Raw genomic sequence first — 16,963 nt, forward strand, 5'->3', positions numbered from 1 at the left:
TGAGAAACGACGTATATAAATAACGTCATGACGAAACGAAAAATCGAAGACGAAAATCTCAAGCTTCGCGATTACCTTGCGAAACGCTTCAAAGGTTGGAAATCCGAAAATCGCGGATTCTACGAAGAGAAGAAACGTCAGGATCAACCTGTGATCGATGCCATCAGCAGTCTAGGTAAAGAAATTAAAAGTGTCACGGAACAAAATAAAAATTTGATTAATGAACTCGTACCGCTTGCAGCTAAAAGTTACGCCGTACCCACGCCCATTTCAAGCATTCCTTCGACGCCGTTCGAACTTAAGGATGCACCGGCACGACGTCGAGCCATAGGCAGCACGTCTTCGGATAAAATCGAGTTGGGACCTTTGGCACGAGACTACCTGAGCACGGGGAAATTCGACAAGGATGAAGTGTTCGGATTGTATCCCAGCATGGAAACCAGCGAAGGCGGCGGTGTGGTGTGGAAGATTGGGAAATCGAAGGTGAGCTTTGAAGGCAACGACATTAAAGTCAATTTAGGCGACAAGGATAGTTGGAACAGGTATCCGGGTACGGTAGGACTGTGGGAACTTGTTGCCAAAAAGCAGCCAAAAGATTATACCGACGAAGATTACCAGAGTTACAAGGAAATTCTGATCATGACGGATGCCTTGTACCAGAACAACGACGCCTCGCAGAATAGGGTGAAATCGAGCAGCGGCGAGAAGTACAGGAATCTCATCAAACCGATTTGGAACCAGGTCAAAACAGGCAGCGGCGTCAAACGCTACAACACGTTACCCAAAGAATTCGTTTGGGTGGACGACGTTAGGAAACTCGTGGACCGATTGTTGGTGATAGCCGGCGAAGAGAATGCAGGCAACCGTAATTTCTACAACGAGAAGGTTGGCATCGTGGACATGATCAGCACGAAACTTTCCAACTTCATCGTGAACGATGACAAGGGCATAGGTTACCTGGTCAAAATCATCAACACACTGCCTCCTAAATTTTGGAACGTGGCCGAAGGAAAGGGACTCGTAAACGACATCATCAACAAGTTACCTTTCGAGATGCATTTACCTGGCTACCAGTACTGCGGACCGGGTACCAAACTCGAGAAAAGATTGGAGAGAGGAGACAAGGGTGTGAATCCGTTGGACGCCGCATGCAAAGATCACGACATCGCCTACAACACCACGCAGACGGATCTGGACGCACGTCACGAAGCAGACAGAAAGTTAGAGCACGCAGCTTTCGAAAGGTTCGTGAGCAGAGACGCATAGCTGGGTGAACGGGTCGCCGCACTAGGCACCACCATCGCCATGAACACGAAACAAAAATTGGGGTGGGGTATATAAATAACATACCGTAAAAAACAACATGGCTTGCATAACTGATTTGCCACCCGAACTACTATCTAAAATATTCAAAAAGATAGTAAACGGAGATGTTAATAAACTTCTAATCATGGCAAGAACGACGCCGGAATTTCGCATCCCTTGTGAAATGGTTCTCAAGGACCATCTTCGGGAGATCAGCGGCCTGAGGTGTGGTGATCTCAACATTCTGCTTTCGGCTGCAGGGGAAAAATTGGAAGAGAGGTCGGACGAACTTAACGAGGCGATGCAGGGAAGAAGACGGTATACTGATGATTGGTACAAGTCTATGCAGGAGAAGGAAGATATCACTACGCACATCCTCGCGTTTTCCGAAGCACGAACTTTCTTCCTCTGTTAAAAAAATAATAATATATATACGTGTCAAAAAAACTTGATATATAAATAACACACATCGTGAAAAAAAATAATCTTCGGTATATATAAATAACACACATCGTGAAAAACAATTAAATTTCTCTCTAACACTCTGAAATTTTTTGATATGACGACTGAAAAAATAAGTGAGCTCCAAGCATTAAAACAAATGCTAAATTTGTCATTTGAGTATGTAAAAATTCGGGAATTGGAAGTCGACAAATCTTACACGATAACTTCCGGTTCAATCGTTTCTACCCAGTATGGTCCTAAGGTACGCCTGTTGCTCAACGCACAATACAGTCTATTTTTACCAGATCGATATGCTAACATGTTATCGGATGAGAAGCTATCTATTTTAATCGAGAACAAAACTCGAATCGTGTACAAGGGGACAAAGGAACTTCTTGGCAAGAAAACAAAGCACGTAATAGAATTTGTGTAACGACTGCGAGGCCTTGAAAATATATAAATAACATACCGTAAAAAACTACACAAAAAAATCTCAGAATATATATATAAATAACATACCGTGAAAATAACACATAGAGCATCAACATGAAGCCCAAGGGTGTCGTGTACCAGATACCATATTCGAATCTAAAAAATCTAGGTGCCCTCGATGGGTTACTCACCAAGAAACAACGCGAGAAGAAACGTTCTTGCTTGTCGAAAGGACACGGAATGAAATTGCTGCTCAGCACACCTCAATTGAAAAGATTGCAGCGTTCGCGGAAACAGCAAAAGATCGGAGGTTTCATATTCAGCATCCCGGCCATCCTGGCAGCATTGGGGGCCGTTGGAAGTTTGGCCGGTGGAAGTGCCGCCATCGCGAAAACCGTCATCGACTCGAAGAAGAACAAGGCAGAGTTGGAAGAACAGAAACGTCACAACCTGGCTATGGAGAAGAAGGGGAAAGGTATAACCAAAAAACAAAAAAGCAACCTCGATGCTTTGAAGAAATATAAAAAAAAGAAGAAGCCCTGTCCAACTTCGATATTGAATCTCTGATCGGACCGTTACAAATCAAACACTTCAGGGGTGTTTTCATGTCCGATTCTCTACCCTCTGCTGTGAAGAAAAAGGAGTATGGCGTGGTCAACCTGGACAGTTACAAAAATCCTGGTACACATTGGATATGCTACCTCAAAATTGACGATAACAATGCATTTGTTTTCGATTCGTTCGGTGGCACACCACCTGCCAGGTTGGTGAAGTATCTCAGCGTTGCCAACCTCTACTACAATGACAAACGCATCCAGGGTTTCACCGATGTTAACTGCGGCCACCTATGCCTTTCCGTTCTCGCATACATGTCTAAAATAAATAACCCCTCAGTGGAACATTTTCAGAAAGCATTGTGGAATCTGAAACACGATGGGCGTGTTTCATCTCACGAGCGAATCTTCCATCTTGAAACTCACGCTGCACGACGACATCGTCTATCCTAAATCCGTGGCTCTGCGTGCATTCTACAGCATGTACCTCATACCCAACGTTACGCAGCACAACAACAAAATTAGCGTAGGAAGCGAACACATCGTCGTCACGCCAGGACAATACAATCTTTCCACTTTGCAAGCTCAATTACCCAAAGGCACATACCTTTCTCAAAATTCGGTCACGCACAGAGTGGAAATCCTATCCGCTACGGAGACCGTGGACCTGGGCACCATGGGAGAACTTTTAGGTTTCGAGAATGACACCAAACTCGAAGCTGGCATCAAGCACACGGCAGTCAACATTCCTAAATTCTTGGCCATAGAGACTCTGAACGTGCACTGTAACGTGGCGGAGGGCATGATCACGAAATCTTCGGATGGATTGTTAGGAAGTCACAAGCAGACGGGAATCATAGCCACGTTCAAACCAAGTTCCGAGTTCATGGAACCGATCATCTACACGCCCTCTTCGCCGATCTATTTTCCAGTATGTCGCAACCGCATAGACGACATAGAGTTGGTGGTGACGAACGAGAAAGGAGACGTGGTGGATTTCGCAGGTGCCACTACGACGGCCATCGTGGAGATCAACGTATAATAAATAACCATACATGTAAAATGGAGCAAATCGAAAGTTACGAATTGCAGTCTTTCCCTCCCAACCGTCGCACGTTCGCCAATCTGAACGAAGCGAACAGGGAGATCGAATACGACGTGGACGTAGGCGATGGGTTCATTCATCCTCACAGAGCGGACCTCTACCTTCAATTCGATGTGGTGAAGAAGGAAAGCGGAGACGCGTTTCCCGCAGCAGCAAACTTGATACTCGTGGACAACTTCGTGCCTCACCTGTTCTCGCAGGTGGAGGTGAGGAAACACAACATCGTCATCGACAGAATAGATTATCCAGGCATCACGTCGACGGCAGTGGGAACATTGAAATTATCCAAAACGGACGCACCATACTATCAGGCCGGGGGATTCGAAGCAGGAACCAAAATATCGACGACAAGTCACACGGTGCTCTTTCCCATGCGTCTGCTTCCAGGATTCTTCTCGGACTACAAGGAGATCATGTGGAAGGGAGGACTGAGGATCACGTTTCGAAGAGCGGCCAACGACAACGACGCACTGATGCGATACGCTACTTTGGGTCCGGACGGCACCACGCCGATAGCCAACACTCTACCCGAAGCAGCCAAGTGCGTCATCCAAAGCATGGAATTGAGAATGCCGGTGGTGGAATACGAAACGAACTACGCCCTCAAGTACAAAGCGGAGATCTTGAAAAGTCCGCAGGTGCCGATTCACTTTCACGGTTACCAGTGCGTGCAGAAGATGGTGTCGGGAAGTCACATGGAATTCGACGTGACGACGCAGTTCAACAACATACAGTTCGACATGCCAGATTTCGTCGTAGTGCTCTTTCAGACCGGGAGGGACAAGAATCAGGAAAAAGATTCCAGCAAGTTCGACGACTGCAAGATCAAGAACGTTTATCTGAAGAATGGACGCAACGAAGTGTTCCCGCGCGAGAATTACAACCTCGACGTGACCAAAAACGATTACCTCAAACTTTACGAAGCTTACACAGCTTACAAACGCGTGACCGAGGGAAGCGTGGACATGTACTACACGCCCAGCGAATTCAAAGCACGGAGGCCGATGTTCGTCATCAACACATCTAAGAGGAAGAAGGTTGTGGTCAACGATCGAACCAACATCAAGGTCGTCTGCGAGTTCCACGATGCCTTGCCCGAGGATACCCTATGCAGTGTCATCCTGATTGCAGAGAAGTCCTTCGCCTACGACGTGAAGAACGAGAGGGTCACAGAGCAGTTTTAACAAATATCGCCAACAAGCAAGAATAGCTTTTCTACATTCCCCAATTACAAAATTTTTAATCTAAAAACACATCCAAAGCACTCCAATAGGATGCAGAGTGTTTTTTAGGATCAAATCGAATTTCTTAAACAAATTAAGGGGGTGGGAGGAAAAAAAAAACCCATGAAACTCTACAAAGGCATGGCTTTGTTAGCCGCGGCCATTAGAACTGTGTTGGGCACCACGCACCCTCGCGAGGTTATAGGGGCCAGGTATCCTAAAAGACAACAATTATTATTTTGTTTGTTTGTTTGCGTCACAATACAGGCGCGCGCGCGCGTGTGTATAACACATCGTGTTTCCCCCGAGAGGGGTTTACAAAGGTCACGATATACGGAGTTGGAAAATTACGATATGGCACATTCGCTCGTTACTGTTGCCAGCCATAAATCTCTCTCTCTCTCTCTCTCTCTCTTCATCTTACACCAACGTTGGCATCTCTATTTTTTTAGTTGCAAGTAAATTGCCAACACACTCTAGTTAATAATGCTACATATTATACGCACACACGCACACACATACTATATTACCATCCACCCATCTCTCTCTCTCTCTTTTACGGCAGTGCCCGCTCTCCTTGTTTAGTATATGTAGGTTGGCAACGCTGATCTTTACTTGAGGGCGGTCAACCGGGTTGATTGCACAAGCAAAATTGCCACCTCCTTGCTTTAGGTTAGGTTAGACCAAAAAAACCTTGGTGATTTTTTTTTCGAGTGAGGAGTTGGCAACGCTTATCTCCACTTGAGGGCGGTCGACCGGGTTGATTGCACAAGCAAAGTTGCCAGCTCCTTGCTTTAGGTTAGGTTAGAGCAAAAAAGGCTGTGGGTAAGCTGTCGGTTGTTTAACTCTTCCCTTTCTCTTTTTTTTTTTCTTGTAAAAGGCTATGGCAAAAGTACCAGTGGGTTGGCAACCTTGCTTTATGCACTGTAAGGCAAGCCTCAAGCAAAATTGCCACCTCCTTGCTTTAGGTTACGTTAGACCCAAAAAAAACCTTGGTGATTTTTTTTCGAGTGAGGAGTTGGCAACACTGTGAGAAAATACCTCAAGCAAGGTTGCCACCTCCTTGCTTTAGGTTAGGTTATACCCAAAAACAAAAACCCTGGTGATTTTTTCGAGTGAGGAGTTGGTAACACTGCGAGCTCCACCGAGCTCCATTTTCGGGCGTTGAATTCTCCATTTGGGTCTACACAAAAAGTAGGTCAAAAAACCGCTCTAGAACTAAGCTTACAGAAAAATATCGTAAGGGGAGACAGCCTTATAGTAAAATGTCGTAAGGCGAAAAGTAGGTCAAAGGACCGGTCTAGCCTTACAGAAAAATATCGTAAGGGGAGACAGCCTTATAGTAAAATATCGTAAGGCGAAAAGTAGGTCAAAAGACCGGCCTAGAACGTTGGGTTTCACCTACTGACACACGATGCACAATATTGAGCGACACGCAAGAGGCAAAGGTCACATGCAGGTTGTATCACTTCGGTAGGACAGATTGCATTTATTTCTGAAGGTTTGTTTGCAAGTGACAGGTGTCGTGTGTCGCTTCGGTTTGAAGGATCCCCAATGCTTCTCTTATACTTTCACGACTGAGAGGAAATTTAGATGAGACTGGTGAATGAGAAAACCTGTACAGTTCTCGGTCATCTGAACTAAGCTCCAATTTCGTTTTCCTCTTGGTCTGGAGTGAAAACTCTTGACCTTATTCGTTTTTCCAGATCAGTGGTTCTCCACCTTTATCAGTCCGCGACCCATAAGCATGGGCGCCGGCAGAATTACTTGTAATGGTGTGCACCCAGTTTACTGATTGATTTATTGGATTTGCTTTATTTTTACTTCGCTTTTTGTGCCACTTTTGGCTAATTTGCGAAGATGGGGATGAGTGATGATATGATGCAATTGATGAATGGACACTCAAAAACATCCATGCCCAGGCCGGGATTCGAACCCGGGACCCCTGGACACCCAGTTTATAATCATATTTTTGCTGCCATCGAGTACTTTAACAAGCCCTGTTTTTCGCTTGCTTAAACAATTTTCACATACTTCATTCTAGAAAAGTAAATATGTAATTTTCATCTATGGCAACCGCATATACACACACCCATACTTTCGGAAATATCAAGCGACACCTTAAGAGCCCGTATCAGCGTCGCTCGAAAAAAGCAGCGGACAGATGTCATTTATTGTTCCTAGTCTTACCAATATTGATTCCATTTCCCCCTTCGAAGGAGGGTTGCTCTGTCGAAAGAAGCAGACCACAAGGTTCCCTGTCCGCTACTCTCCCCCCATTCATGCAGGACAGAGTCTGACCATAACGGACCTTTCTTTCCAGCCCCCACCGTTTATAAACCCGACATGTTTCCTGGGACAAGACAAAACTTGTTCCGAGTGTCTGAAAGAAGAAAAACACACATTGACGAACATCGCAATACAACTTACATGTAATAGAGCCAAGGACTATTTAGGGGATCCGAATCTTCCAAGAGAGACTTACGAAGTACTAAAATTAAATAATGTAAATATGCTTGTTTTGTTTAGCATCTGTCGTATAATCGAGAGAGGTGTATTTCCGTCAAACATATTCTAAGGGAAGGATTACATTGGGGTCAAACAACTTTGGATGACTATATCAAATAAGATTTATGCACAGCACTACTTAAGTAATATGCTTAAATATTAAATTAAGAGCTTTTCTTTTCGTCAAATGGATCTAACATCCTTTTTCGTTATTCAATAAATATTCAATTCCTTATTTGTTTCACAATCACCTTGCCAGGGCAGTTGTTTTTATACAAATTGAAGCGATCTGAACTATTCATGAGCTAGATAATGGATATTCTTATGCCGTCTTTTTCCCATTCATGTAATAACAATATTAATTAATATTTTAATTATTAATTTAATATTACTGTTATTTTAATTTGTTTTTATTATTAGAAGAAGGTACCAACATCATAGGCGTGCGCAGACCCTCTGATAAGGGGGGGGGGCAAAAACCTTGAAAATTCAGTCAGATCGGGAAAGAAAAATCTTATTTTCTCACTGTTTTAGTTTTTGCATTGATGTGATATATGTGTGTGTGTGTGTGTGTGTGCGCTCGCACGCGTGTATATTATATATATATATATATATATATATATATATATATATATATATATATACCTAGGTATTAACATATTATTTAAATACATTACGTAATATATTCATCCGCCCCTTATCAAACCAACAGCAAAAAATATATAGATTGTCTCTGAAATGTGAGCGCTCGTTTTCCTCCAAACCAAACTGTTATAGCAGCAACTGTCTGAATTAATTATTTGTTCTTACTTTCTCTCTGGTAATTTACAATGTATTGGAGAAAAGAGATAGCGAGCGAAGCGAGCAAGAAAATTTTTCGATCCAAACTTTTGAAAGTTGAAAACAGGATTGATTTAATAGGGCGCAAAAAATTTCATGGGACGGCATGGCATTCTCTTTTACAATTTTTCTCAATCAGATTGTTCGGCGCCCAGGGCCAACTCCGCTACTTCCTAGCTACGGCTCGGAAGTTGACAAGACTGCAAGAAAAGCAGGTACCGCGAGCGAAGCGAGAAAGAAAATTTAACGAAATGTATTTTTTTTTTTTGTATAAAATTTAAAGTGGAGGGGACAATTGTCCCTCTGTAACCCCCTGCAAGTGATCCTGACCGTCTGGAAGAAATAATGAAAGATGGACGTGAAAACTAATTCCGTCTTGAGTATCCTTTTGTCCTGCTACTAGTACCGTGCGTCCATTTCGATCTGCAGCCGAGAGATCGGGAGAAGCGTGGCGGGCGGCACTGACGGAGATGCCGACATTTGCGGCCTGAAATGCCCGCTTATTTTTATGGACATATGCAGACATTTATATAAATATTGCAAAACGAGCACTAACCTGTGTTATAAGAGTATGGTTTTAATTTTAGTAGCTTAGTGACTGTATGTGCCGATGATTTTGACACGCCCACCTCTTGTGAAACACGGCGTAGAGGTTTGTTTGGAGAACGTTCTAACGCTGCACCAATATCATCGAGTTTTGCTTCGGTTAGAATCCGTCGTTTTTGCTTAGGTGTTTTAAAATTTAACGATACAGTTTCTCGTAATTTAAGGACAAGATATCTAACCGTATCTCTGTGTGGAGTTGAAACACATGGGAATTTCTGTACAAATTACCTACACACGTCTCTACACGAGTTTGTTTTCACGTAGGTACGTGTCATACATAAAAAAATCTTTGTTCTAACGTGAATCTTGCGACTGGCATTCCAATCGTCTCACTGACACGTCACACATACACACTACAATAACACAAACAAGTAACTGCAAGTAACCAAGAATAACACTCTTGCGCACAGTACGAAATTAACACGCTCTTGGTTTACATTGCTCGCCACTATATTTACAACTCTGTCTTCATCTAGTCGCGAAGGAACAAAAAACTCGAGCTCGGATATTTCGGATTGCGAGGAAGCTCACGAAAACCATTCACTTTTATCGGTTTCGTCTGCAGTGTAATCCTGATACAGTGTTGCACATTCGAAACCTCCAAACGATTCCCATCGCCACAAAACTCTTTCAAGGATATAAACTTAAGCAGGACGTTACTGATCAAAACCATGATTAAAATGCTTTTTTATCTGTGGCTCTTAACATCGTTTCTATAGCGTATTTATTTGTGTATATAAGAGCAGAACTTGGATGAATTACAGAAGAACTTTTGCGTGTTATAACACAGGTTAGTGATCGTTTTGCAATATTTATATAAATGTCTGCATATGTCTATAAAAATAAGCGGGCATTACAGGCCGCAAATGTCGGCTTCTCCGTCAGCGCCGCCCGCCACGCTTCTCCCGATCTCTCGGCTGCAGATCGAAATGGACGCACGGTAGATTCTGCTAGTCTTGTTTTCTTTTACTTCTCTTACCCCCCCCCCCCTTATAATTGATTTCCGTTCAAGGTTGGAAAAAGGCATAAGGCAATGCCCCCCTGTCCCCTTGTGGTTGCGATTTTTCCTTTTAGAGTGTAATATTGTTTAATAACAGCGACAATATTGCTCTCCACTAAATTTCTAGGTGAAAGTATAATAATATAGGGGCATGGAACGTCTGGAAGGGGGCAAAGATGACCACACCTCGAAAACGAAGGTCAACCTAAAAGTATATATTTCACAAGTATATTTAGATTTCAGTCATAGTAATTTACATTAATTATTATGTAATGGGGACGCAGGAATGCGATAATTTCAAATTCAAGTGGTGTTTTTTGAGGGGACAGCACTAGTATCGGGGTAATATGCCCCATGAAAAAAATACCTTTCTTGTCCCTTTGTGGAAAAATCTTTGAACGTCCGTGATTAGGTGGCAATTCCCCCCCCCCCCCCCCGCCCGTGCGCACGCCTATGACCAACTATATGGAATAGTTTATAACATCAAGTAGCAGGATATCTCTCCTGTATGGTGCTGTAAACTAGGGAAATAATGATGTTTTGTAGTAGTGCATAGCTATTCAGCCTGTTGCGACAGATGTGCAGAACAGGCGGAAGACATTCTTTTGTGTTTTATGCAGTTGGTGGATTACCCTAGATGAGATGATTTTGATGTTCTTTCTTTTCTTAACGTAATAAAAACGTGTCTTACAACCTAAGGCGTCGTGCTTTGTGCTCCGCCTGAGGATGAATTATATGATGAGACTGATGAACGGACACTCACAAAGAGCATCCATGCCAGGATTCGAACTCCCGGATGTGCTAACAACTCCATCACGGAGGCCAATTTCAATTCCATAGAGAAAAATCAGATGTGAAACACACATAAAACTATTGGTAGTTATTTTCACTACTAATCACAAGTGCCCAGTGCGAGAGCTGCAACTGTATCCGTTGATTTATGTCAATGATATTGATAGTCAATGCTTTTGTCTCCTAGTGTAGGTGAATTTGTTCTCTCAGTGTTACCTTCACAATACAATTGGTAACATCCTCCAACTTATAAAAATTAATTTTTAACGCTCGTTCCAAAAATAGTGACATGATTTACATAGGATAATAATTGTTAACATTTAGCTTCGTAGGCATCGTATTATCATCATCGTTTGACCCTCCAACAACCAAACAGCAATCCCAAAGCCACTGAACACATCCACCTACCAGATAGGCAGCAGAGTATCTGTAAATTTTTTTGGCAAGTTTGGAGACTTGTCATTTAACAATTACTTAGTACGTATTAAATAATCAATGTCCGTTGTTGATCCATGCAGATCTGCAGCTGTCATCTCCAACCACGATTTTACGTACAATACGTTGTATTAATCTTGCGATCTTATAAAAGCAGGAAATGTACTTGAACATTGCAATGGCCTTGCCCTAAGGGAAGTTTTATAATGGAAAATATTACGTAAGATAGCTTCTACTTCTTTAATTTTCGATCGCAAGGCGTCTACCGTTACCGTACTATAAAAATCTTGGGCTAAAGGGAGCTTACATCTGTTGTTGGGGTTTCATCCCCCCTAACCTCCTTGTAGCGCCGTCCCTGGTTGTATGTATTTCGTCCAATGAGTACAAGCTAGCAAAACTGTGAATTTCAACAAGTTTGTAGATAATTCTGCAGCTGTTCATAAAAACAGACGTATTTTATTAGTTTCTTGCTGTGGTTCATTTTCCCATTTCAGCAAAAAAGTATTCACACTCTTTGCATACGGTGAGTAAATGGGGGGGGAGGGAGAAGTTGCCCCTTAATAGTCTCACTTAGAAATTTAGTGCAGAGGAATCTAATAACCGTTCTTAAACAACATTATGCTTTTATAGAAATAAAAGTTAATACTATTTTCAAACCTACGAAAGTTCCAAGTAACTACGTAAGGAAAGGGTAGTGTATTACTTCCTATGTAATTGGACTCTCCCACTAGCAAATTTCTTATTAACACCTCCACATATTTTATTCTTTAGTTGTATTATCTGTATGTGTCTGCAGATTAAATTGCCCATATATTGCACATGAATAAATTATGTGTAGTTCTTTTGAATTTGCGGTACTAAACCACGTTTAAACGTACATTAGTCTTTGAACGACAGAGATGGAAAATAAAGCGCCAGCAGAGAACAATGGTGCCACTGAAGTTGAAATTCATCTAATAAAGTGATTTTAGGTGGGTCGGGACACACACGACCTGTTTTGTTCCCATCAATGTAATAAAACACTGAGATGGAATGAGGGCTTTATTTCGTCAGCTAAACTTTTATCAAGGCCCTTGCTCCCGATAATCGGAGGATCTGAGCACGCCTAAAATTCCTTATACAGAAATAGTGTTATTTGTCGTATATCCAGAAAGTTGATTGATTTGCTTTATTTTACTTCGCTTTTTGTGCCACTTTTGGCCAATTTGCGAAGATGGGAATGAGTGATGATATGATGAAATTGATGAATGGACACTCACAAACATCCGCGGCCAAGCCGGAATTCGAACCCGGGACCCCTGGCGTCGTAGCGCGATGTGCTAACCACTCCCCGACGGTGGCCTGCCCCAGAAAGTTGAAAGTGAAATTTTTTTATGGTGTGTATTGTATGGTCATTATCAATAGTAAGTCTGTCATATTATTCCACTAAATAATGTCTTTGGAAAAGAAAAAACAACATATAATTAATGTATTTTATTTTACATAAGACCTATGCCTACAAGTATTTTTGTATATGATGACACAGAACTATCTTATGTTGTGATTGCTTTGGGTGTGACTGTAATATAAATGTAATTGGTGATAAAATAACGCAGTAAAGTATTAAGTAAATATATTTTATCCCCCTACTTACAAATCATGAAAGGAGTCACATTCGAAATTAAATTGAACGGACGTTCAAAATATTTAAAAATAGCACTATTTCCATAACAGATCATCAAGTATTTTTTACCATTGACCCTCAGAAATATCTCAAACTGACAATGAACGTTCATTGAACTTATTTATGATCGACAGCTAAAAAGTCATTCATTTGCGTGGCTGGTTGATAATCCACCACCAGATAGAATTTACACAATATTTACCTAAAAACTTTGAGTAAAGTCACCTTCCCCCTAAAAAAAAATCCCTTGGTAATGGACTTTCGTGTTCTCACAAAAAAAAGAAGTTATAATTTGGCACAATTTTTCTTTTGCAGGCAAACCTTTTGTAAAGGTGTACTTGAGTCTGTGCAACCAGCCCTTCCCATTTGTGAACAATATACTGGGGAAATCCCCCGTTCTTCACTGTTGTCATTGCACTACAACCCCATCGTGATTTAGTATTAGGTTATAGCGTAGTGAAGATCTGTTGATAAGTATCGCCCAAACCATTGATTCTCCCCCAAAACCTTTCCCTGCATTCTTTTTTCTTTTCCTAGCTCTCAGCATGCGGTTTTCTTGGAAGACTGGCCGATTGTGAAAGAAAAGAGGGACGGCGGTGGAGAGTGGGGGTCGGGGTTGAGCGCGAGCGGTACAGAGGGGGAAACGGCTAGCGCGACCAGCTTAGAAAAGTCGAAGTTAAAATTTACATACATTGCTCTGTACGTCGACAAACTACAGGCATTCTAAAGAAAATTATGTAAGATCAGTTTCATTTCTTTGCTGTAGAAGAACAGTTGAAGCTTTCTTGCGCTTTAAAATGTTGATTTAAGTTATTACATACAATTGGCGAGCAAGTGAATTTTACGAAATTGAGATCAGGAAAACTACGTAATAAATAATATATTTAGAAAAAGGCTGCGCGACATAACTAACTTCATATTTGATCTTTAACTCAGTAAAATTTAAATGCCACACACTTGACTGTTCGAGCACAGAAGGTCGACGCAAGAACCTATTTTTTAGGTATCGTCACCAGCGGTGATACGGGCTCTTAAGTCGACATGCATGTGACACACATATAATTAAGAACTCATTGCTGTGACCAAAACGAAAACGACAGATATCCGATTCCCTGGAGTTATACAGAGCATTCCCTGACATTCGCTACGAGACTCGGCGGCAAGCTGTACGGCATCAGAGCTTGTCTTTCCCGGTGAACGGGTCCGCGACAGTCGCTAGAGTCGGCTATTAAAATTACAGTTTTCATATTGTGTACTAACCTTGACTACAAAAGGTGTTAAAAATGATGCCCCTCTGCTGCAACACATTCCTGACATCTCCGAAGGACATTGGCACTTACACGTGCAAGTTCGTCTACTGTAATTCTCCCAATTTTTCGTACAATACTCTCTTTTAACTCACGGATGGTGTGCGGATTGTCTTTGTATACTTTATTTCCCCATTTTTCTTTCCACTTTCCACTGACCATGTTACTCTAAACTTTTTTACGAGGTTTAATATAAGTGACTGTCGCGGACCCGTTCACCGGGAAAGACAAGCGCTGATGCCGGGCCACTTGCCGCCGAGTCTCGTAGCGAATGTCAGGGAATGCTCTGTACATCAAAGAGATGCCGGAAAGAAGCAATGGTAGAGCTCGAATAAGAGAAATGTAGAGTTTAAATTATGTACAACAGGGGTTGAATTTAAATAGTTAAAACAATATATCTTACTAATTTAAATGTAATAGGTTTTTAAGACACAGTAAATACATTTTTGAGCCCGACTTCGCGACCCATCAAACGCTTTCTCGGGACCCAGCAGTGGGTCGCGGCCCATAGGTTGAGAAACTATGGTCTAGAGTTTTGAAATAATTGATACAAAAGTATTAACGTCTATCTCGTCTCAATTTAAAAACATCACGTTCGCTGTCGTCTCTTAAGCCTAATTTTGAAGGCACTGTTAACATTCCAGAAATCTGCCTTGGAATTCCATTGGTTTGTACTTCGTCCATCCTACGTCGTCTACTCGCGTCGATAATGATACATGATTAAATGGAACTTATGAAAGTCCAAACACAAAGACAGACCGTGAAGAAAGCTGGGTTTTATCGTATATCTTTCTATCTTATCAATGCAAAATTTTCCTGTTTTTATTTTAACTCGTGTGAGATATCGAAGGTAAGTGGAGAAGGAGGGAGGGAATTACGTCAGCAATGCTATTCGGAGCGCAATGGCTGCCTGTGCATCTTCCGGCATGATCAATCTAAAAACACAAATAATTTCCCTCCAGTGGATGAAATTTGACAATTCGATTTATGAGGTGTACTATTTATTCCCTTATTTTTATTATTTGCACATTACTTGGTTACAGATGGCGGAGATGCAATGTTTTAAAGAAATAATGGACTAAAATCCAATTTTCTAAAGTGGGATAAAAATCTGCAAGAGAGAGAACGGAAGCTTGAGGAAAGAGAAAAAAAAAGGGGCTCGAGTAAGGAAGAAAGAGCACATATGAGAGAGAGAGAGAGATAATCGATGTTTCAAGTGAGAAAGAGAAAGAGAGCAAAGAAGTCTGAGAGAGAGAGGGAAAGTAAGTAACAGAAAGAGAGAGATAATATATTCTGAAGATGGAGAGAGAGAGAGAGAGAGAGAGAGAGAGAGAGAGTAAAGAAGAAAACAAAGCAGAAGGACATTCTTGACAGAAAAGAAACTAAAATGTAGAGAAAAAATAGGGAAAATAAATACATACTCAAAGAAAGGTATAATAAAAAATACATTTTCCATTCCCCCCCCAGGGGGGGGGGGGAAGAGACATGCCTGTAAAGACGCCCAAAATTACTAGTATATTAACCCCTTTCCAAATCAGCTGTTCTTAACCTGTGATCCGGGAACGCCATGCCCTCCTTGACGATCCCGAGTACTTGAAAAAAGGTTGCAAATAAATATTTGATACACTTCAGGAATTCAGATATTGAATTAAGCACTGGGGATCCGCAACAACAAAATAAATTCATAGGGTATGAATGGTAAATGTAAGGCTAAAACCGTTGCTCTAAATTGTCAATTCCTCCATGCGTCTTTTTTGTGAACGACAAATAACACAGAAGAAAGATATCATTCAATACAAAGACAAGTCGGTTCAGTTAACAGCTACGTATGCTTTACTTACGTCTATATTTATCAGCTTGACCGCGAACTCCAAAAGCACACATTAATAGAGCAAGAACAGCGAGAGAACATGTTCCTGAATGCATTTGTTATTCTTGATAATTCAAAACAATTTACAATACACAAATGGCACCTGGTAGAGAGCAATGCCTAGGAAAATCGTTAAAACTGTTACCAGAACACAGATCGTAGAAAGCCTGATAAGATAACAGACAGGATCGAGAGCTGATTGTCAAACCAAATACATTGAAGTGTTTATCTCAGAATTTTATCAGTTTGGCTTGTACCCCGCAATTATTGGAGCAGGGTGAAGAAGTTGTTTTTTTTTATGCAGGATTCCTGTTACGTCATGTACTTCAGGAAGCGGGTTAAACATCTTTATGAAAAATGAAGCATGTGTCATAATTTTAAAAGTAATGTAATCACAGTATTGTTAGATGTTAAGAACTCTTTGCGACGATACGATGTATTGTACGCTGTACAGTCAATATGTTTAGCATTTGTTGAACGTATAATCAAGAGTTTTTTTCTGCCGAACTTATTGGAATGCAAGGATTACATTGGGATCATGCGGCTTTGAATGACAGTATCAAAGAAGATTTATGATCACTACTAATTATAATAATATGCATAAAATATTAATCAGGAATTTACTTTTCGTAAATTGGATATTATATAATTTCCTTCTATAATTATTCAATTCTTTATATATTTCAGATTAATTTCCTTGCCAGGGTAGCTGTTTTCATACAAATTTGGCGATCTTAACTACACATAACCTAGATAATGAATACCATATCTCTATTCTTGTACCGTGTTTTTACCTATTCATGTAATAATATCAATACAATATTAATTAATTTAAATAATTTAATCATTATTTTTTTTTAATTTATACATTTATATCAT

At 41.1% G+C, this 16,963-nt stretch overlaps 1 protein-coding gene across 1 annotated transcript in view; it reads right to left on the bottom strand.

Moving 5' to 3' along the window:
- Positions 1–16,244, bottom strand: part of LOC146004572 (uncharacterized) — a 40,221-nt gene extending 23,977 nt beyond the window's left edge. The window contains exon 1 of the mRNA XM_083143447.1: positions 16,056–16,244. Within this exon, the coding sequence (XP_082999573.1) occupies positions 16,056–16,140 (85 nt within the window). The 5' untranslated portion in view covers positions 16,141–16,244. The remainder of the gene's footprint in view (positions 1–16,055) is intronic.
- Between the last annotated feature and the right edge of the window lie 719 nt (positions 16,245–16,963).

The sequence above is a fragment of the Lepisma saccharinum genome, chromosome 1 (assembly GCF_977018435.1).
Source record: "Lepisma saccharinum chromosome 1, izLepSacc3.1, whole genome shotgun sequence".
NCBI classification, from domain to species: Eukaryota; Metazoa; Arthropoda; class Insecta; order Zygentoma; family Lepismatidae; genus Lepisma; species Lepisma saccharinum.